The sequence below is a fragment of the Tarenaya hassleriana genome, unplaced genomic scaffold, assembly GCF_000463585.1.
Source record: "Tarenaya hassleriana unplaced genomic scaffold, ASM46358v1 Cleome18, whole genome shotgun sequence".
Classification (NCBI taxonomy): domain Eukaryota; kingdom Viridiplantae; phylum Streptophyta; class Magnoliopsida; order Brassicales; family Cleomaceae; genus Tarenaya; species Tarenaya hassleriana.
This window is the reverse complement of record NW_010965216.1, coordinates 564,999-587,041: the sequence shown is the minus strand read 5'-3', so window position 1 is coordinate 587,041 and position 22,043 is coordinate 564,999. Positions and strand designations below refer to the sequence as shown.

Genomic DNA, 22,043 nt, shown 5'->3' with positions numbered 1-22,043 from the left:
TAAACGGCGCCGTTTGGGTTATATTGGTAGAAGAGGTGATATATTCCTTTGTATAACATTGGTCCTGCACATATAATCCATACATACACAAATAATTAGCGTATGTGTATATGTGTATGATATTATACGTAGTATGTATGATGCATGCATATCATGACATAACATTACAACAAGTGTGTGTTAGAAGTGTTACATATTGCGATCTTCACAAAAGATGAATGGAAGATAAGACAACTTGACGTCAATAATGCATTTTTACAAGGCCGACTTTCCGATGAGGTATACATGAGCCAACCGTCCGGATTTATTGACAAGGATCAGCCCTCGTTTGTTTGCAAACTCCGAAAGCTATCTACGGTCTTTGACAAGCTCCACGTGCATGGTATTCAGAGCTTCGTGATTTTGTTCTAGCTTGTGGTTTCTTAAACTCATTGGTCGATGCATCTTTGTTCATGCTCAATACCGATGATGCTTGTCTATATGTGCTCGTTTATGTTGACGATATTATTTTTACCGGAAGCTCCTCTCATCACATTCACGAGTTTATCACAACACTAGCTGGTCACTTCTCACTCAAGGATCTAGGGGAGCTATCATATTTTCTTGGAGTTGAAGTAACAAGGAACCCACAAGGCCTTTTTCTAAGTCAACGCAATTACAGAACTTCTTCACCGGACAAATATGCTCGAGTGCAAGCCGATTTCAACTCCAATGGCCTTCACCTCGAGGCTAACTCTTGGTCTGACTCCCCCTTACCCGAACAGAATTCCGGACTGTTATAGGCAACCTGTAGTACTTGAACCTCACTCGACCAGACATTAGCTTCTCCGTCAACAAACTATCCCAATTTATGCATGCACCCACCGATGCACATTGGACAGCATCTAAGCGTGTGTTACGCTACCTTTCCAGAACACGTAATACCGGTATCTTCTTCTCGACAAAGAACCCTCTCTCCCTTCATGCCTTTAGTGATGCCGATTGGGCGGGTGATCCCGGTGACTTCAAGTCTACCGGAGCCTTTATCTTTTATCTTGGTAAGCACCCGATCTCTTGGTCATCGAAGAAACTTGCTGGACACTCATGCTTTTCGACCGAGGCAGAGTACCGCTCAATAGCCAATACGTCCGTCGAGATATACGTGGGTCACCTCGCTATTCTCCGAGTTTGGGATCACACTGCCGACACCGTCTACCATCTATTACGACAACATTGGAGCCACATATCTAAGTGCTAATCCCGTGTTTCATTCCCGAATGAAACACTTGGCCCTTGATTATCTATTTGTTTGTGATCATGTCACTACCGACTCCCTCCGTGTTCAACATGTCAGCTCGAAAGATCAACTTGTCGATGCTCTAACCAAGCCATTACCATGCTCATCATTCAGGAACTCTGCGTCAAGATCAGAATCGTCTCGGCTCCGTCTTGAGGGAGCATGTTAGAAGTGTTACAGATTGCGATCTTCACAAAAGAGGAAACTCCTATATTATAGGACCTCTGTTACGTAATTGTAATCTTGTGCATGATTCTCTCCCATTCTTCCTTATTCTTCTCACATGTATCAGTCTATATGTAGGTCTATTGTAAAAACTTAATAATATCACGAAAGTATTTCTCACGGTGTGTGTATGAGTGTATATAGATAGATAGATAAGAAGATCAGTTGATATGGGCAGTGGCCATGGTCCAAGCACTCAGGCTTGAAAGATGAACGCTTTGGCGGCCATTGTTGAAGACATAGAGATGAGCTTCTTCTCCAATCGCCAGTTTCGGGTAGATTCTTGCTGTGATGCATGCCTCCCCTCTCCCTCCAAAGCTCTCCACTATCGAATGGTCAATCTATAATTCATAGGGGGGAAAATCACACATTCATCTATTTATATATATATATATATATATACTTAATTAAGTTTATGACCTTTTTATTATCATGTTACTATAACTACTAACAAGTAATGTTATGTTTAATTTTTTTATGATTTAAAAAATCACACTTTGGAGAATTGTCAATAACAAACAATAATGATTGTGTGATGATATAAAAAAAACACCTAAGAATGAGATGTCGAATTGAATAACAAGCAATAATTATTTTTATCTTCTTCTTTGTTTTTTTTTATTATTATAAATAACCTTAATTTTATACACTGTTTAGCTCTTGAAATCTTCTCACTAGCTATAATATGTCTCATACTAAAAACTCTTAATTTCGATCGTAAGCAAAATTCTAATTTTAAAATTCTAGATCAGGGAATAAAATCGGCCAAAATATTATATTTTAAAAATCCGTACATTTCACTAATATAATTTGGATATACGAATTCTAACAAATTTCTCTTTGAGTTTTAATGCGGAAAACTTACCAATGTCCTGAGAGAGAGTGGTTGGAGAAAAGGGTCGATATCAACAAAAGCACCATAAGTTGTTCTGTCGTTATCTTCTTGCTCCAAGGAAGATCTGTCCAAAACAAACATCACCATTACATACACATATATATATACATATATATCTCAATGGCCATCTATTAGGGTTCTTGATTATATATATATATATATATATGTATATATTTGAATGTACCTGGATTGGTCACTGCACATGACGACGACATACTTGTTACTATCATTGTGGGCCTTGAAGATCCTGAAATAGACAGATGTGTACTCTTCCAAGCTCTTTGATGCGAGAACCATTAAACCGAATGGCCCTAAACCGGCCTTAACCGATTCATTTTGTTCACTGCATATCAATTGCGCGTCGGTCCAATCCGGTTCTATTTCATCTGCCTTCTCCAGGCCTCTCACTTTGAACGAAACCTCTACGTCGGCCTGTCAGTCATTACCACAAATCACAAATGTGCATTGCAAATTAATATGTTATAAATTCAAATAAATATTGTTAATTTTTTAATACAAAATAAAAAATTTAATAAAAAAATAATGGAACCTGTGAGGCTGTGATGCCAGAAACTTCAAGGACAGATTCAGCCTCAAGAACTTTGTACGGCCATTTGACTTGTGTCGCACGTAATTTCTCAATCTCCTTAATCGGCCATTGAATCAACTGCTTTCCCGATCTATCGAGCCATATTTTCCTCGGAATCGCCTGCGAAAATTATCAATGCCGATCGATAATTAACAACGAATTGATTCAATCGCCGACTAATCATAGTGAAATCAATGACAAGATGAAGTTTTCGGATTGATGAGGAATTTGGAGATAATTTGGAAAGATTGAAATTATTTAGAAATAAATGAATCGATAAAAATGAAAAAAATTGTTCTGACCTATCCTCTTTGTCACAAGCATATTTATTTTACAAATTATCTCAAATCAAATAAATCAGCCAATCAATATTAGATATTTTTCATTTAGTTTTTTATCATATCTTATTTTTCCATACTTTCTTTTCATTATTTTTTTTCAATAATTATTATTATAAATACGCAAATAGATATAACAATAAACTAGATTTTGTTCTTTTCTTCTTCTTAATTACACTTCACTTCAAATGTTGGTTTCATCTCCGTTTACAACACATCCTAGTATAACAATTACGTATTTTAGGTAACGTGTGATTAGTTTCATGTCATAAAGTTATCATTAATCACATTTTAGATAACGTTTGGACCGAGGAAAAATGCATTACGTAAAGCCCTAATACATATTTATAACAATACCCTTATAAAACTTGTATAAAATGTTACGGAATATTATTTACCTGGAGACCGGACCAGCCCTTCTCCACATCGTTGACCACAGGAGACGACTCGTTGACCCAACCCCACAAGACCCTCCGATTCTTCAAAGGATCGTAAAAAGTCTTCGACGCGTAATATTTGCCGTAATCGTACCTCGGAGCCGAACCGTTCTGTGCGAACCCTTTGTCCGGAACGTACACGTCCTTGACACGATCGTACGTCCCGATCGTGTAATAATCGTGCTTCGTGTCGTCCAAGCTCATTTTCAGCACGTGCTTAATTAACGGAGGACCACCAAACGACGACGTTTCGACGCCCAACGAACCGAACCTGGCCACCGGGTAAAAGTCCGGACATTCCCACATTCCGGTTCCGTCGTCGGAGTGCAACGGCTCCGGCGACTCGGTCCAGTTGACGAAGTCTTTGCTCGTGTAGAGAATCGCTAGTCCACGGCGGTCGATCTTGCTACCTATATTGTGAAAAATTATCGTTAAGACATTATCAATATATTATTGGGACAAAAAACGTTTAATTTGAAGGATTGAAACATGTATAACTCAAGTAAATACCATGATTGGACCGTAAGCATCAATATTATATGTGTAGTATACAAAAAAAAATCATTTTTCATAAGTTATCCAAACTACGTACCACCCAAATTTTACGGATTCTATCAAAAGGATTGAAAGAAAATAACTATTGACTAATTAAAATACTTTTGATAGAACTTGGATATTTCTGAAAAAAAATATCGGAATGACCCACTAAATGAACATTATATCAAAAATACCATGTTTTGTTATTTTTACTTCAACACATATCTTTCTCCAGTTGTGACCATGTGACCCAAAATATAGTGTGGTCACATTTTTATTTTATTGATTATAACGTTAAATTTAGGGTGGTCACACTAATTTATTATGTTCATACCTTATATATCTTACTAATCATTTGATGAAAACATTATAAATTTAACGTTATAAACAATGGGATCAAAATATGACCACATTATATTTGGGGTCGCATGGATTACACGATCACAGCTAAAAAATGGTATGTATTGAAGTAAAAATAATAAAGTAAGAGTATTTTTTATATAATACCCCACTAAATGTAGTTTGAAAAAAAATAATTATTTTCTTTCTGTAAATATTGATTTTTAACAAGTTATCCATGTGTAGTATATATATGTATAACTATATATATATAAACCAAATGTCAGACTAATCCCCGGATTGGGAATCCACTATCTATTAGAGTTTAACCATATATTTTACCAATGATTACGCGCCACTTTCCGTCTAGGCTGAGCCATGCAGTGGTGGGGTCACGGAAGGAGGTGGCGTTGATGCTGTTGGCGGCGGTCGGAGCCATGAGGGGATTCGCTGGCGACTTGGACCACTGCCGGAGAAATGGATCGGAGAGGTTCGTGGGCTCGGCCAGGTTCTGGGTTTGGATGTTGTCGGTGCCGTGGACTCCGGTGTATAAAATTACGGGTTTGCCATCGAGGAGGATCGTGACGGAGCCGGACCAGCAGCCTCCGGCGTCGTACGGCTCCGAAGGAGAGATCGCCGGAGGGTGTGGAACCCAGTTGACGAGGTCCGTCGACGTGGAGTGGCCCCACACGATGTTCCCCCAAACGGCGCCGTTTGGGTTATATTGGTAGAAGAGGTGATATATTCCTTTGTATAACATTGGTCCTGCACATATAATCCATACATACACAAATAATTAGCGTATGTGTATATGTGTATGATATTATACGTAGTATGTATGATGCATGCATATCATGACATAACATTACAACATTGACCATCACATAGAAAATAATATAAGATGGCGATGATGACACAATCTAATGTATGTATGATGCATATCATCATGACAATACTGACCATCAAATAGAATATATATATATATATATATATATATGTAACATGTTTTGAGTTGACCCAAGAACAGACATGACGACAATGATGATTAACATGTTTCGTGCCAATGTGTCTCATTCAATTTTAATAGAAAACACTTAAATATAGCATCTCAAATTGACATATGCATGTAAGGAAACAAAGGTTATATAAGAAATTATTGAAGGAAAATACTTATGAGAAAGCATAAGAAAATATTTAAATTAGAGGACCAACCATTAGGATCTGCTCGCAAGTCGCATCTCCAACCATTAGGATTCACCAACAGAAGCCAATAAGTCAAACGAACCAAAAAAAACAGATGTTAGAAGAGAGACATACATAAAACATAAAAAGAAAAAAAAAAAACAGAAAACCAACGAAATCGGGAGATGGGTAAAACCGGTTTGTACCGTTCATCCAATTTTTTGGAGGTTGGAAATGATAACCGGTCCGGTAGGGCTGGTTTGGCGGAGGAGATTTGGCTTTCGAGCTCTGAAATCTCTTGTAAACATGATGATGATGATGTGAGGCTTCAAGATTGACAACATAGTTACCAAGTAATAACAATGACAAGAGCACCACTAAGCCAATGTCTTTGGCCATTTGTGTTATGCCCTCGCTCCTTTTTTCTCTTTTTTTTTTAAGAGGAAATGGAGAGAGATCTAATTTATAGGCGATGGAAATGTCAACATCAAATGTGAAATTCATATTTCATATTATAATATAAATTCATATAATGAATATTATATAAAATTGATTCCTTTAATATATTTTTTTTATAATATGTGATTTGCCAAGGGTAAAATTTGAACCTGAGGTAAAACATTCTTTACGCATATCCATCTACTATAGTTGAGTATTCTTGGCATCTTTTAATATATATATATATATATATATATATATAATAATTAATGGTGAAATCAAATCATTACATAGATTATCGTTTTAGGCTGCCCTAGCAAAAACTCCATCCTTGGGCTAGGCATCGTTTTTTCGGCACCTCCTACCATTTCCTATAGTGTTTCCATCGAGTCGTCATTAAATGATGGTTCATCTCGTTCTCTCTTTCCTTTTGATAATAACTAGAACTAGTTAAGCTAAGTTAATTAAGATATAATTGATCTTTATCTGGTTATTACAATTATCCTTTTGCCAAAGAAAATATTATTATAAATAACGACTTCAAACATTTCAAAACAAATTGGTTTTAATATTTGTGTTTTTTTTTCCAATGAGAAGTTATATATTATGATGCTTTCTTATTAGAGAGAGATTATTCTAGTAACTTGTAAAAACAGAACATTATATTCATGTAGATATTCATATTATTTTTAGATTTTTTTCCCTTCATCAAGGCATACCAATTTTAGTTAGGCAATTAAATGTTTGCTTCTTCTTTTTTTACATATTTTGTAACTATATCAAATTATAATGGCTCACATTTAACTTGCATTTTTTTCATAATCTATGATACATATAAATGAATATATAGTATCCTAATCGCTTGGTTATTTAAACTAATTAATGAAATATAGTATTATTATATGCATTTTTCTACAAATCAAAATAATATTTGTATTTTTATCATATTATTAAATATTTCTGATAAGAAATTTTCTGAATACAGATTTTTTTGGAATATTAAGAAAAACACTCGAAATTTAAAACTTTATGATAAATCTGGACATGTGGAAAAGTCATGATTGGATTCCTATCGGTACAAGTTTCTAGTATTTTGGCATAAGACCGACCATAGAAGCTGCAACGTACGTAAGTCTCCTTCGCATTATTTTTAAAAAATTTACAATGATTTCAATTTTATATTATGAGTATTATGTTTTTTACACGCGCGCGCGCGCGCGCGCACACACATATATATATATATATATATATGATGAAATCGAGCCTTACCTTAATATTTTCTTTATCTTAATTAAATTTTGATGATTAATTTGATATTAAATAAATAATGATGATACATTAGAACATGCGAAAAACCCATATATGTCATTTTCTCTTCATGATATGTTCATGTAATATTTAAATGACTTATGTACTAAAGTTCATAGTATGGGATCCGAAAATTGTTGATGCAGTTGTGGTCAATACAGATGGCAGTGGAGCAAGTCGCCTAAGAAAAGTAGGATGTGCAGGAGTTTTTCGAACAATTTCAGGTGATTGGATTGGTGGATATCAACAAAAGCTAGGTGATTGTGATGCCATGGAGGCCGAAGTTTGGGGCATCTACCATGCATTGGAACAAGGGTGGCGACATGGGTGGAAGAAGATGGAACTACAAACTGATTCATTGAAAGCGATCGAAGTTTTAACGCGGGATATAGAGCTACCTTTTCGTTTGAAAGCGATCGAATGTTCACTTTTGAAGAATGATTGGGAAGTGAACATTCGAAAGATCTTCCGTGAGGCAAATATGTGTTCAGATTTCTTGGCTAAGAAAGCTTTTTCAGGGTCTAACGGTTTTATATAGTTAGATACACCTCCACGAGAGTTAGAAAATTTTTTATTAGCTGATACGATGGGTATCATGAGATCACGGAGATTGTAAATGGGTTAAATATCTCCTTTGTATTAAAAATATATATATATTTAAATGACTTATAATTTTCCTATTTTTTTCGCATAAGCAGTCGATTTCTATTAATAAGCTTGTCTATTTTAATTTAATAGAATATTCGATTATCACGGCATCACGTTGACTCTATGTCCAGTTAGTTACGGGTTTAATAAATAGAAATATCTTTTAATCTACACATCTATTTTTTAATATACATATTTATATGTAGGCTATAACCTTCAAATATTATATTTTATTTTGATTAGATTTTACTTTAAAACTGAATGATTTAATGCTTTTAAAATTAAATTAACTGAATACAAACGGAATATATAATTGATCATGAAAATCTATATATTTTTAGTAAAAACGAAATTGAGCCAAATAATTTATATAAATATTTGAAAAAAATAATTTTATAAAATGGAAAAAACCTAATTATAGAATAACAAAAAAAACAAAAATCGATGTGCATGGATGCATCTATATATAGACAGAAATAATAAAGAAAGCAGAGTCGACCCAATTTTTCGATCCGGATTTTGATACAATAATTGAGATTTTGGATACATGCAAAGAAATAATAAAATATAAGCATTTGTGTAATAGATAGGCTTCCCATCTCATCTCGATTGTATATTTGGATCATGTGAATATAAACTATGTTTTTTCTCTTCCTTCTAAATATGAAAAATCGTTTTTATGATAACGTATTGACGACATCTCTTATGTGCATGCACGATAGTATCTCGCAGTATACCGGGTTTGGCTTTATTTTTATAATAATTCAATTCCAAGTAGAATTCCTCCCAAAATAATTTAAAAAAAAAAATACATAAATCAATGGCTTTACTTTATCCAGAGATTTACTTTTGGTACAATTATAACCACCGGTTTGTTAGATTTATCAAAAGTTCAAAACGGTCGTGTATTTCTATTGGAACTAATAAATTATTATATCATATAGTATTTATGGTCCGAAAATATAGTATTTTGTGTTTAGGGTTTTAAGGGAATATATCATATTACCCATTTTTAAATCAATATACGAATTTTAGAATTCACAGAAAACACTAGGTTAAAATCATAATTTTTTTTTTAAAAAAATGCAGATCATTTATGGTCTAGTTTTATGGGAGTTATTGTGAAATTACGCGTAAATTTGAACTTTTCTAAAAACAATTATGATTTGAACTACGAATCGAAAAAAAGTTTATGTATATTTTTCTAGAAATTAAAATTTATGAATTAATACGAGGTATCAAATTTGTATTTTTATATTAGGTTTTTTTTTGTAATAACATAGGTAATCTAATGGGCCTATTGGGCCCTTAGCAGCATTAGTCTATGAGTTTGGGGCTAAGCGCTTGCAGCGTGATGAGGGACAATGATCAAAACGACGGCGTTTCCCTCCTTCTCCGACAACCGGCATCGCAATTTCGGTTCATGCTTTCATTTCTTAACCGGGTATCGAGGACCGGTTCGGTTATGTCAGAGTACAGCGTGGAAGGAGGGCAGAGAACGGCGACGTTTTGGGTATGGAGGAGAGAGACGATAAACGGATAACATGGAAGGCAGGGTGTCCGCTGAGTCAGCGGCTCGGGTCGCAGGCGAGTCAAAGGGACCGACTTTCATTAAAATTAAACAACATGGTTGCTTGCGTTACTGCTTCGGATACAGTCCAATCAGATCCCTCCACGTGTACTTGTCGGTGTTGTATATACGGCCTCCTCGACCTGTCGCTGTCAGTTTGTCTGTATCACCGAAGGTGAGGTGAGATTCCCTCCTACCTCTCATTACTTGCAGAAAATAATTCCTCAAATTAAGTAATGAAATTTAAAATTTTGAACCGGTGAATTTTACTCTGCCACCTTTTTTTTTTACCTCACATTACAGTGGCCGTTGTGTAATAAAATAGTAGAACGTATTACACTATATGGGTTATATTTATTCTTATCAATAATAAACAAATTATAATGTAAGGTAAGTTTTTTTTTAAGTCCAAGATTTGAGTCAACAATTGATTACATTTTTGTTCTTTATCCTCTCATGTCTATTGACCTATTTGCATCGCTTTTATTGGCTTGAGGCCCATATCCCATATTTTACGAGTAACTATCAAGTGTATACATATATATATACACATCACACTAACGTATATACAATAATGTATACACTATAGTCCAATAATCTTAATGATATTCTGTATATAACTCTAATAACACACTAGACAAACAATACAACACGCGTTATAAGTAATACTCCGATTACGATTGATATACCATATGTTGAAATATGAAATTGCGGAATTTAAATAACATAAGAGAAAAAAAAAACAAATACTTTTTTTGGCTGCATTTCTTCTTTTTCTTTTTATATTCCAATGAAAAATTGAAAATAATTTACATATTTATAGAAAAATTAATAAATAAATTAACAAAGAAATATAAATATAAAGGAAACAAATATGATACATAATATTTGACATAATATTGTTATTGAAAATAATATCTCAAAATCTATATTTTTCTCCACTCACATATTCATTTTTCTATTTCATCATATCCTCAATTTATTTAACTTGGTTACATAAGAATATATATTAGCACAAGCTCGACAAATTAAATAAAAATAGAAATATAACCAACCCAAAGAGCTCTTTGTCATGAAAACTTTTCGCGGAATTATAGCTTGCATATCATATTCGTGCGAGAGATGTATATATATATTCCACGTGTTAATAATAGATATAAAAATGTTTGTTATCTGTCCATGCACCACCTAATTAATAAGATGATAGTCTATATAATAATATCCTATATATGTATATATGTGTGCGCGCGCGCTTGTATTGATTTGTTGATTTAATATGCAATTAAGGGGCAATTTTAAATATTAAAGGGTTCCAAAAAAATGCAAATTTTGTCAATGATTATATATCCATACCTCCATGTAAAATCATAAAGTAGCATGTGGGAAAAAAATATGATGAATTGAGATAATAATTTACTCTTTTCTCCTTTTCTTTTCTTTTTTTTTTATAAAAAGCATCAAACGAAAAAACAATACAAAAAGGTAACTTTGAAGCCAATATGCACAAACCTCTTCTCAATTAATCAATGGCTCAATCATTCTTAGTAGTGTAAAGCCGTGAGATTCACACACACTTATCCACGAGTGTGTATATGTGTGTATATATAAAGATGTCTAAATTGATAGCATTGGTAATAATTTATTTTAAATTAATTTATATAAAATTAATGGAAATGTTTCATTAACTTTTTTATATACTCCTTATAAGCTCAAACTAATACTTTTTTAAAAAAAAAATTTTATCGTATTATTACTAATATTAATAATTTATCTAATGATTATGGATTTTTAAAATAAATGAAAAAATATAGTAGTTTAGTAGGATTTATTACTCCTAGGCAAATAGAGTACGAAGCAAATTCAAACATGTCGTCTTCTCGAGAAACGTACAAATTATACAATGATCTCTTTCTGCAAAGCTTTTCACAGAACAGTGAGAAAGTATATTTTTTCTTATAAAGAAAAATACTTGACGACAAAAAAAACAATAACCATATAATGATGTTTTTTCCAGCAAGCGGATTTTAATTTTAAATTTGGGAAAAAAATTTAAAGAAAAACATTTGCAGGCAATTAAAAAAAAAAGGAAAAATTAAGACAGAAAATGCCAACATCTGAAGAGTTTTTTTCCCTTAGCGGTAGGGTTTCTTCCTTTTTTTTTCCTCTCCTTTCATTTCAAATATCACAAAGATAATAGAGTTTCTCTCGCCACCACACTCTCTCTCTCTCTCTCTCTCTCTCTCTCTCTCTCTCTCTCTCTCTCTCTCTCTCTGGGCTTCGAGGTATTATACTTGTTTGGTATTTCTTGTTCTTGTTCATATGTTCTGTTAATTATTATTGGATTTTCTTGGTGGGTTGTTGGTTTTTGAAGTCGAGTAAGCTATCAACTATATATATATATATATATATATGTATGTATGTATCAACCCTAAAGATTTTTGTATATTTTTCGAACATGAACAAGAAAAAGTGGATGGAGAAAATCTTGTTTTAATTTCAGCAGAAATTTTGTCATCTCTCTATAACTCTCAGACACAAGAAAGAAGGTTGTCTTTTTGAGGGCCTTTGTTTTCATCTCTTCCCTCAAAGGAAGTGAGCAAATTAAGATTGTCTCTTGGGTTGAAGCCAAGGACTATATATATATATATATATATATATATGTATGTATCTGTATATTTATGACGGTGATGATGGAGAATTATGGGTTCCTTTTCTTGTATGTTTCCTTTGCTTGATCTTCCCTTTGGCTCCTTTCATCCCTCTTTTACATGTATGTCGCACATCTACATACACACATAGATCTGAAAAAAGGGTTTGTGGATCTTTTATCTGTTTCCTTCAAGGTTTTGCGGATGAGAGGGGAGGGGATGATGATGAACAAAGACGTGTTATTTCATCATCATCAACAACAGCAACAGCAGCAAGTGGTTGCAGAGGATAACATGTCGAATCTTACATCTGCATCTGGGGATCAAGCAAGCGTGTCTTCAGGCAACAACAGAACTGAAGCAAGCGGATCGAACTTTGTCAATCCTCAACAACAACAACAACTGCAGTATTTTGTTCAACAGCCACAAGCTCAATCATCTCAGCCACCCAAGAAGAAAAGAAACCAACCAGGCAATCCAGGTTTATATATCATCTCTCCATTTTCAGTGGCTTTTTGCACTGACCTAGTTGAATTATTTGATACTGTGTTCGTCTTTGAAATTATCGTTCTTTTTTTTTTGGTTGAAATTATGGTTCTCGGAAACTAGGGGCCTGATTGATTAAAAAAAAAGAATATTCGTTTCTCCTTTTTCTTGTTCCTTTTGTAGTTTTTTTTTTAAAGATGAAACAGACAAAAAAACCCAGATGAGAAATCCGAACAAAAATCTGAACTTTATCAGTGTTTCGTAAAAAAGATTGAATTTTCTGACATGGGTCTCATTCAAAATTTCTTGGGTGGTGTTTGGAACGTGAGAAAACGCCAGACCCGGAAGCAGAAGTGATAGCTTTGTCCCCAAAGACGCTTTTGGCGACGAACAGGTTCGTTTGCGAGATCTGCAACAAAGGGTTCCAAAGGGACCAGAACCTGCAGCTGCACAGAAGAGGGCACAACCTGCCATGGAAGCTGAAACAAAGATCGAAGACAGAAGTGGTGAGGAAGAAAGTGTACGTCTGTCCGGAGCCAAGCTGCGTCCATCACGACCCGTCGAGAGCATTGGGGGACTTGACAGGAATCAAGAAGCATTTCTTCAGAAAGCATGGCGAGAAGAAGTGGAAATGCGAGAAATGTTCCAAGAGGTATGCTGTCCAGTCAGACTGGAAGGCCCATTCTAAGACTTGTGGCACCAAAGAGTACAGATGTGACTGCGGCACTCTATTTTCAAGGTATTTCGATTTTTTAATTTAAATTTAAATTTAATCTAATCCACCTCTAATCATACTCACATTTTATACATTTCCCATTATAAATAATATACAGTTCCCAAAATCATTTTAGGGGAAGGAATTTGTAAAAAAAAAAAAAAAAAAAAAAAAAGCAACTCTCTTGTCACATGCATCCGACACTGTGCATTCACATTCACAAACACACACACACTTTAGGTCAAAGATAATCTAATGTTGGATTTAACTGATCTAGACTATATATATATATATATGTGTATGTATATATATATATACAGTGTCTGATAATGAAAATGAGATGTGTAGTTACATGAAATGGAGGGACAGATGGAGACTTTGTACGAAGATATTATATGTTGGGTATATGATTATTTTCATTTAATTGAAGAGGACAAGAGTTGCATTGGCTCAGAGAATATTCATTTAAATTGCGGGCAAGTGTCAATTATTGTGGAACAAGTTCTGGGTTCATAGAGCCTCATGATGCTTACATTTATTGCATCAATCACTCTTCTTGCTCACACCCACACATTGTTACATTTATATATGTGTGTATGTGTGTGTATATGTATAAAAATATCTCTTGGATCGATGACTGCATGGTTCGATGGACCGACCACATGACCAAAGTGAAAAAACAAAAGTAGGGAGAGAACCAAAAGGAGTTAAATTTCTTTATCTTCTTTAACCCTTTTTGGCATCTGCATTTATCCAACCTCGATTTCCTAATTATAATAATAATATTTTCTCCTTGAGAGTTAAATTTCCTAATAACAATATTTTCTTTGAACTCGCAATATCTCAAACTTTTATCTACATGTACATTTTTAGTCTTTCTTGTTCTAGTACAAGTGACCCTTTTATTCAAAATATATATATATATATATATATCACATACATCTCAAACCTTATCTACATGTATACTTTTAGTCTTTCTTGTTACAGCAGTAGTGCCCATTTATTCAATATATATATATACATGTCAAATATTATCTGCATGTATATTTTTAGTCTTTCTTGTTACAGCACAAGTGACCATTCATTCAGAATCTATACATCATACACACATCTTTATCAATGCCCATGCATGTATTCAAAGGAATCGAAAAGATGGATCAATTATCATAATTTGATTACCGTTATTAATTATGTAAACTATTTCTTATTTCCAATACTGATTAATCATTCTTTTGGCATATATGATTAACATGTTAATATATTGTTTGTGGGCAGGAGGGATAGTTTCATAACTCACAGGGCATTTTGCGATGCATTGGCAGAAGAAAGTGCAAAAGCTGTTCCAACTCATCAACCGAACCCTCTCATGGTCCAATCATCTTCTTCCTCGCACAATCTCATCACAACCCTCGAAAACTACTCCACTGACAGCAATCCCCATCCATTCTCCATGAAGAAAGAGCACGAAGGTAGCTTTAACCACACGCTAACCTTCCCTCCTTGGCTCTCACCCTCAAACCCTAACCCTAGCGCCGGTTTATTCCCCTTCGGTCCGGCCACCGCCGCCTCCTTTCACCACCCCTCTCCTCCGTCTCCGGCCATTTCCGCCACCGCTTTGCTCCAGAGAGCTGCCCAGATGGGTCCCACCAAGACAACCCCTTCGAGTCTCAACCTCGCGACAACAATGGCGGAGGCGATGATGGCGTCACCTGCGTCCATGTTTCAAGGCTACGACGCGATGAGTACGAATTCGGCGGCTGGGTTGGAAGCCTTCGACGAGAGCTTTGGAGGGTTATTGAGGGCGGAAGAGAAGAACGGAGGAGGAGAAGGGTTGACGAGAGATTTCTTGGGGCTTCGGCCATTGTCTCATTCCGACATTCTCAGCTTTGCCGGAATCGGAGACTGTTTCAATGGCAATGTCCCGGAGCAGCAACAGCAGCAGAATCACTCTCAAAAATAATATATATTATATTTCTAGTATCTCTATAATTTTTTTGTTTCTTATTATGTTATACAAGTTTAAGTTGAATATATTTTCGTAAAGGAAAATGATCGACTCACCATGTTACAAACATATACGGAAATTTATTTATTTATTTTGGCTCTATATATGCGCGTGATTCATGATCGGTCCATTTGCTACGGGTTTCATTAGGGACAAACTCAGGGTAGTAATTAATGAACGTCGATGTGTATGAATTGGGTACTTTTTTCGCCATGCAAGGAACAAGCTGCTCGTAACAATTATTTATTGAATGAATAATATAATATGATGTCAACCCTCATATATATAAATATTCCATCTTTGTTTTTGTCACGTGGGAAAGGTGGTTGGTAGGGTTGGGTATAGCTTACTCGAATTATGTTAACTGCTAAACATTTTTATATATATACGTAAATACATATTTGTGTGAATATGAGACAAAGAACCTCAATAATTGACGCAGTTCAATGTTTTTAAACATTCGAATTCTGCCCTCGGAGAGTAATTTTTTAGACCAATCTTTTATCGTGCATTGATTTAAAGACGAACAAGGATTTATTTTTTTTGGATAATTAATTAGATATCCTGGATTGAGGTTCAAACTAATCACGAGGTCGGAAGTAAAGTATGTGATTGAAATTACACTCTTCTACCCAACTTGAAATTCGAAATTGGGACGGTACATACGTTTTTTTTCTCCATTTCACCGATTGAGTTAATCAAATTGGATATGACAAACGAGGATTAGATTGAATGTGTGAGATTTAAACGCGGTGTTTTATGATTAAATATCATTTAGGACATTTCATGGTCTAAAAATAACAATAAACGCACAAGACAACTGTTAGAGTCCCACATCGGAAATATGTGGGAACAATTTGAGTCAATATAATACTAGGACATCCTCCCCCAACAACCTAGTTTTTGAGATGAGTTCTATTCATGGGCTTTGAGATTCAGTTAGGTCCATTATTAATGTGTGTGTTCTATCAACAACATCATGATAATACAAGTTTATATATATATATATGTATGTATTATATGTGTTTCACTATCATTAATCAGAAACATTTATTAAAGAACTGTGAATTCTATGCAGTTTTAAGTCTTGATGAGTTCGAGTTGTGGCATCCATACATAAAGACTATAGTCGAAGTAGACTAACGTTAATTAACGAGTCGGATTCAAATTAGTCGAAGAAGACGTACGTGATTATTCAAGTGTTTAAATATAAAGACCACGAATCATCTCTCTTAGGAGCATTTACTTTGAATTTAAACGAGCTCAATTACCATTTGCGGTTAAAAAACAAAATAAAATTTTAAAATTTTTTAAAGATATTTCACGTGAGATTTGCAAAATCATTGCATACTTGAAATTTTTTAGAAAGCAAAATATGAAAGTAATCATGAAACGTTGGCATATTTAAAAGGAAAAAAAAAGTAACATTGGGATATGCATTGGATTCTCTAGTGGGGACGACACTTGTGGAACATGGATGCATGGGCTTACCCGAAACAATTTTATATTAATACAAATCAGTCGTGAATAAATAATTTTGAAAACCCATTATATATATATATATATATATATATATATATGATGCTATATATGTGTGTGTACGTGTTTGTATCGTATACGAGATATTTCATGGAGGTGAGAAAGTGGGATCCAGGCAGAGACAAGATCAGATCATGTTTTGCCCGGTGGCAAAGTGACTGCACAAAATATAAGACACATGTCAGCAACTATATAGTTTTATGCCATTTATTCGACCGTCAAATCCTTATCTTCATTTATTTAGTTTTCTTGTCCAAATTGTCCCTTGGCATTATTGTCCCAAATATATTAGTTCGAGTTTTAAATTATATCAGTAGATTGATGAATGCGTTGAAAACGATATATATAGTTGTCTTCCACTATATTTATGTCTGTACACGAACGGTATATATATATATATATGTGTGTGTATATAATTAATAATAAGATTCAAAGTTTCTGTAAGAAATCTTTGAGATATTGTTCTAACAGTATATATAAGCAATTAACGTCGTTTTCCCTCCTAATAAGATGTCAATAATTTAGTCGCAAAAAAAATGATATTTCACATGCAATTAAGTGGGAAAATGATTGAAACATTTGATAAAAGAATTTTTTTTCTCATGCAGCTGATGTGACTTCCTTTGCTCATATTTCTTAATTCGTATAATTAATTATGATGAAAAGTAATCTTTTTCCACCTTTTTTCCCCAAACAGTTATACACTATGAATAAAAAATGTCGTCTTAACAATATATGTACATATATATATATATATATATATTATAAACCACAAATACAAAAAAAAAATTCCGACCAGATTGACAAATTGTATGTAATAATTTGTGTATAAATAGACAAAAATACTAAGACTGTATATAACGACTCGGGAAAAATGCATAAAAGTAACTTGAGTTTATAATGAGCCTATGATCAGAGAAAAAAAAAAGAAAAGGTTTATTCTTTGAGGAACTTTATAAAAGATGGTGTGGTTGTGGTGTCTCTATCGATTAATTTCATTTTAGATAAATAAAAATAAAAGTAAAGATTGCTTTAGAGGCGTTAGGTCAAAATTCATACGACGAAACCATACCATATAAATTCGTTTAGGTTATTAACAAAAGACAATTATAAGATATCACTATATATCATAGTATATTTCATTGTACATGTATGTATATATAACATCATATTGATAGGAAAAGATTAAAAAATAAAGGTATAAACTTTAAAAGTGTAATAAGGTGCGGTTTGCCATTGTATGGTGTTTCTTGCCTTTTGTCTGATTCAATAGGATATTCCCCACATAGACACATAATTGCTTTGTTACCTGTCAAAAAGCCCACATAAGCTTTACTTCACATGCATGTATGTATGTACATACATACATACATACATACATACATACATATATATATAATATGAGGGCTTTGACTTGCAGTTGAGCGAAGAGAAAGATAATACTCATTTTTCGTTCTGCAATTTTTGGCTTGTTTCTCATGCAACAAAGCCACAAAAGCTGATCAAAAGATGGGGAAAAAAAGAGGGTTTCTTTCCAATTCAGATTTCGGATCAAAATTTATACAAACTTTACATATGCAGGCAATCCTCGATCATTGGTAAGTTTAGAAAGACTAGTTTCAAGGATTGCTCCATTTCTAGGGTAGAGTTTTAAGGTGGATGAAGATGGTGAATGGATATGAATCACTAGAAATTTCACTTGCTTTAACAATCCATGTATCATAGGGATTCAAAAGGCAAGAACATGTTCTTACATAGATCTTCCCCCAGCTAAGACATCATCACTTCACTTAGTATAATCTTCAAACACGAGTTTCGGATTACACAGGTCCTATGCTCCGAGAAAAAAGGGTTTATTCAGAAAACCAGAGATCAATCGAATTCGAATGATGAAATTTTTCGCTTCTGGGTGTATCGGAAAACCCACCGTCTCCGCCTTCTCTGTCGGATGGAGATCGGGAGGAGATGATCTCCGGGGGATCTCTGGTTCTCGCTCATACGACGTCGTTTTGAATCTCACCCGTACGACGCCGTTTTCGGGCGGAGAGGTTCTCTGGAGGGAACTGGGCGGGGCGGTGATCCCCGATTCGCAGTCGCACGGTAACTTCGGTGCACCGGCGAATCAGGACCATCTATTCCTCCAACAGCAGCCGCAGTTTCATCATCAAGGCCTGCAATTCAGCAATATCAGCACTTCCAGTGCATCTTACAGTCGCCTCCTCCTTTGCAATCGCCGTCGCAGTCCCAGCCATAGCACGAGCATCAGTCGCTGGCTTCTCACTTCCATCTCCACCCGGTAACGGTGATAACTTCCGCACGACATTGACATCTTCCGATTTCATGTGTATATGATATAGCTTCCATGTCTTGGTTTGGATTTGTAGTTGGTGGAGAAACTAGCGGATACAATCCGAAATGGGACACGGGACGGACCCGAATTCTGATGCCCTGGTATGTTTTCTGTCTTTGTGATCATATCTGGGCTGGTTTTTGTTGGAAAAGGTGGAAACTTCCATGGGTTTTTGCTCTGCTTTTGTGATTGCAGGTTGCTGAAATGAACAGACATTTTGACTAAGTGTCGGCATCTTTTGAAATATATTTCGGGATCTCTTGGCTCTAAAACAACGGTAAAGCTTGAGATTCCTAGACATTTTGGATCATAGTTCCCTTCTGTTTCATGCCCTCTCACTTCGGCTTAAGCTCTTCGAGGTATTGATCAGAAGTGATTTCGCTAGACACGACAATCTGCAAAACTGTCATCAGATTGTCATTTTTGTCTTAAGAGATCAGTTTGTTTGCGTTCCATAACTAGAGAACGAGGTTTGTCTGATACACGGATGTTCTGAAAATGGCTTGCTCGCTAGATTAGAATGGTAGCTTTAGTCTCTTGTTGAAGTTTACGGTTCTTGTTCATAGACTTTTGCAGGACAGAAGGGAAAAGCTGGAGGAAAACGAGCAGTTGTCCGAACAAAGGAGGCGTGATTGTTATCCAGAACGTGTCCTTGATCCGTTTGTCGTTGTCAGGCCTCTGTTTTCTTGTTAAGCTTGCTCTTATTTTCGATCCCCGATCATGTCAGGGAACTGATTGCGAAAATACACAACGTCATTTCAAGACGAACTCTTGGTTTCTTGTTTCTGTGCCTACCTTACCGTTCAAGATTATGGTGGCATCTGTTTCTTGATATTCATTGCTAATTCAACACTTTTGCCGCCAGGGCACACGATTCACTGCTTCAAAGTTCAACATGTCAAGGGTTCTGGGCATTACATTACTTCCATCTTCTTTGTTTCCTTCCGATGTCCAACTTGTCTCCCTGTCTTGTCTCTGCAGTTTCAGATTGTTCTGCGTCAGAAGCAAGTCTGCAGAGGGAAACGGATAGATGATATGTCAAATGGGCACGAATCATTTGCATGGAGATCGACGTAAAATCTCATCCAAGAGGCTGTAAATTGGACCTTGAACCATTTAAACCAGAGAGAGGGCTTAACCGCCAATGTCATGAAAAAACATATCTGGTTCTTATCCAAATGGCAGCGGTAAGTAGATGGGGAATGGAAGAGACAAGGTCTAAAAACCGGTACGCGAGCTCATTCTAACCATATACTTCTAGCGCATACGGATATAGCCGATTTTTAGTAAATCCAGTCTAGCTATTTTTCACCATTAAGGTTGTTTCTCTCTCTGCACGTATAAGCTTTCCCCATATTCACAAACCCTCCCTAAATTTAGACACTGTTCATGACTTGGAATTGGTCAGAATCTCTCTCTGTCTCTCTCTCTTGTCTCTGTCTTATATCTCCCTCTCTTTCCCCCCTCATTTCTCTCCATCTCTGCATTTCCTTCTCAGCAGGAGAAATCTAAGGAACAGAACCCGCAATTCCGATAAGATAACCAACACAGAAAATGCCCTCAGGCAGCATCTCGGCTTTCCCTTCGACATTAAGCAACATCCAGAGAACAGGGAACAGCACTGGTGGCACGAACCAGGCATGTGCTGCCTGCAAGTACCAACGTAGGAAATGTGCCCCTGACTGTCTTCTCGCCCCTTACTTCCCTCACGACCGTCACCGTCAGTTCTTGAATGCCCACAAGCTCTTTGGTGTCAGCAATATCACCAAGATCATCAGAACGCTTAACCTGCCCGAGAAAGATGCAGCCATGAACTCCATCATGTTTCAATCAGATGCTCGAGCCAAGGATCCTGTTGGTGGCTGTTACAGAATCATAAGGGAGCTCCAATACGAGATCGAGTGCACCAGGAACGAGCTCGATCTCGTTCTTCAGCATCTGGCTCTGTTCAGGGAATGTGCCCATCAAGAACCGCGCACCCAGATCCAAGAACCAGAGGATATCTCCAGTTTTTCGAGTTCTTTTGATCTGAATAACTCATTACCATGTAGTTATCCCCTTCACGAGCAAGCACAAGAACAGCAGTTCTGTACTTTTACAGGGTTGCAAGAAGATATGTGGTGTCTGCAGCTGCAAGAATCGTCAACAACAGCGAATATGGAACAGGTTGAAGATGTCTCAAGCGAAAGACATGAACATGTCGAGTTCGAGCATGAAGGTTTTGCGGAAAGGAATCTGAACATGGCTTCTGCACAATTGATCATATCCTCATAGGGCGACCTACCCATCAAGATCTATATCGACATTTTTCTGACAAAGGAACAGTTTTTCTTGTTGTTCCCCCTTTCGTCAATGGCAGAATCAATTTTGTAGGCTCGCCAAATTTCTAACAGATTTGTTTAAATGTCATTTGATTTCAGAAACAATGGATCTATACAAGAAACCGGTATAAGATTCTATCTCTGAGTCAATCTCTGCATGAATTTCTGTAGATTCTATGCCCATCCCTGAAATGCAT

The 22,043-nt window shown here is 35.6% G+C and overlaps 3 protein-coding genes across 10 annotated transcripts; 2 read left to right on the top strand and 1 right to left on the bottom strand.

Annotated features, from left to right (window-relative positions):
* Positions 1-1,465: 1,465 nt before the first annotated feature.
* Positions 1,466-6,235, bottom strand: LOC104810342 (beta-fructofuranosidase, insoluble isoenzyme CWINV1-like). The gene is made up of 8 exons (XM_010536596.1): positions 6,025-6,235; positions 5,849-5,857; positions 4,979-5,401; positions 3,722-4,170; positions 2,947-3,105; positions 2,581-2,828; positions 2,367-2,460; positions 1,466-1,842 (listed from the first exon to the last, which is right to left on the bottom strand). Exons 1-8 carry the CDS (start codon positions 6,215-6,217, stop codon positions 1,663-1,665), a joined length of 1,755 nt encoding a protein of 584 aa, XP_010534898.1. The 5' UTR covers positions 6,218-6,235; the 3' UTR covers positions 1,466-1,662.
* A 5,782-nt stretch (positions 6,236-12,017) lies between these two features.
* On the top strand, positions 12,018-15,727 carry LOC104810341 (protein indeterminate-domain 11-like). 4 transcript variants are annotated; one of them, XM_010536592.1, is made up of 4 exons: positions 12,018-12,064; positions 12,626-12,911; positions 13,256-13,655; positions 14,907-15,727. In XM_010536592.1, the coding sequence occupies exons 2-4, from the start codon at positions 12,635-12,637 to the stop codon at positions 15,589-15,591; spliced, it is 1,362 nt and encodes a 453-aa protein (XP_010534894.1). In that variant the 5' UTR covers positions 12,018-12,064; positions 12,626-12,634; the 3' UTR covers positions 15,592-15,727. The 4 variants fall into 4 exon arrangements, with proteins under 4 accessions (XP_010534894.1, XP_010534896.1, XP_010534893.1 ...); XM_010536594.2 differs by lacking the exon at positions 12,018-12,064 and adding an exon at positions 12,223-12,328; XM_010536591.2 differs by lacking the exon at positions 12,018-12,064 and adding an exon at positions 12,413-12,498.
* Positions 15,728-18,603: 2,876 nt separating this feature from the next.
* On the top strand, positions 18,604-22,016 carry LOC104810337 (LOB domain-containing protein 22). 5 transcript variants are annotated; one of them, XM_010536589.2, is made up of 6 exons: positions 18,604-18,773; positions 19,004-19,471; positions 19,560-19,626; positions 19,721-19,802; positions 20,102-20,753; positions 21,024-22,016. In XM_010536589.2, the coding sequence occupies exon 6, from the start codon at positions 21,080-21,082 to the stop codon at positions 21,797-21,799; it is 720 nt and encodes a 239-aa protein (XP_010534891.1). In that variant the 5' UTR covers positions 18,604-18,773; positions 19,004-19,471; positions 19,560-19,626; positions 19,721-19,802; positions 20,102-20,753; positions 21,024-21,079; the 3' UTR covers positions 21,800-22,016. The 5 variants fall into 5 exon arrangements, with proteins under 5 accessions (XP_010534891.1, XP_010534888.1, XP_010534890.1 ...); XM_010536586.2 differs by having other exon boundaries at positions 20,092-20,753; XM_010536588.2 differs by having other exon boundaries at positions 19,721-19,884; positions 20,092-20,753.
* Positions 22,017-22,043: the final 27 nt, after the last annotated feature.

What these genes read in the sequence shown, in the direction of transcription:
- LOC104810341 (XM_019202237.1), top strand. Translation starts at nt 12,551, where the DNA reads ATGTATGTCGCACATCTACATACACACATAGATCTGAAAAAAGGGTTT. An exon ending in AAACCAACCAGGCAATCCAG is followed by an intron (nt 12,912 to 13,255) that starts GTTTATATATCA and finishes AGAAAACGCCAG; the next exon opens with ACCCGGAAGCAGAAGTGATA. An exon ending in TGCGGCACTCTATTTTCAAG is followed by an intron (nt 13,656 to 14,906) that starts GTATTTCGATTT and finishes GTTTGTGGGCAG; the next exon opens with GAGGGATAGTTTCATAACTC.
- LOC104810342 (XM_010536596.1), bottom strand. Translation starts at nt 6,217, where the DNA reads ATGGCCAAAGACATTGGCTTAGTGGTGCTCTTGTCATTGTTATTACTT. An exon ending in AAAGTGGCGCGTAATCATTG is followed by an intron (nt 4,171 to 4,978) that starts GTAAAATATATG and finishes TTCACAATATAG; the next exon opens with GTAGCAAGATCGACCGCCGT. An exon ending in CTGGCATCACAGCCTCACAG is followed by an intron (nt 2,829 to 2,946) that starts GTTCCATTATTT and finishes AATGACTGACAG; the next exon opens with GCCGACGTAGAGGTTTCGTT.
- LOC104810337 (XM_010536589.2), top strand. Translation starts at nt 21,080, where the DNA reads ATGCCCTCAGGCAGCATCTCGGCTTTCCCTTCGACATTAAGCAACATC.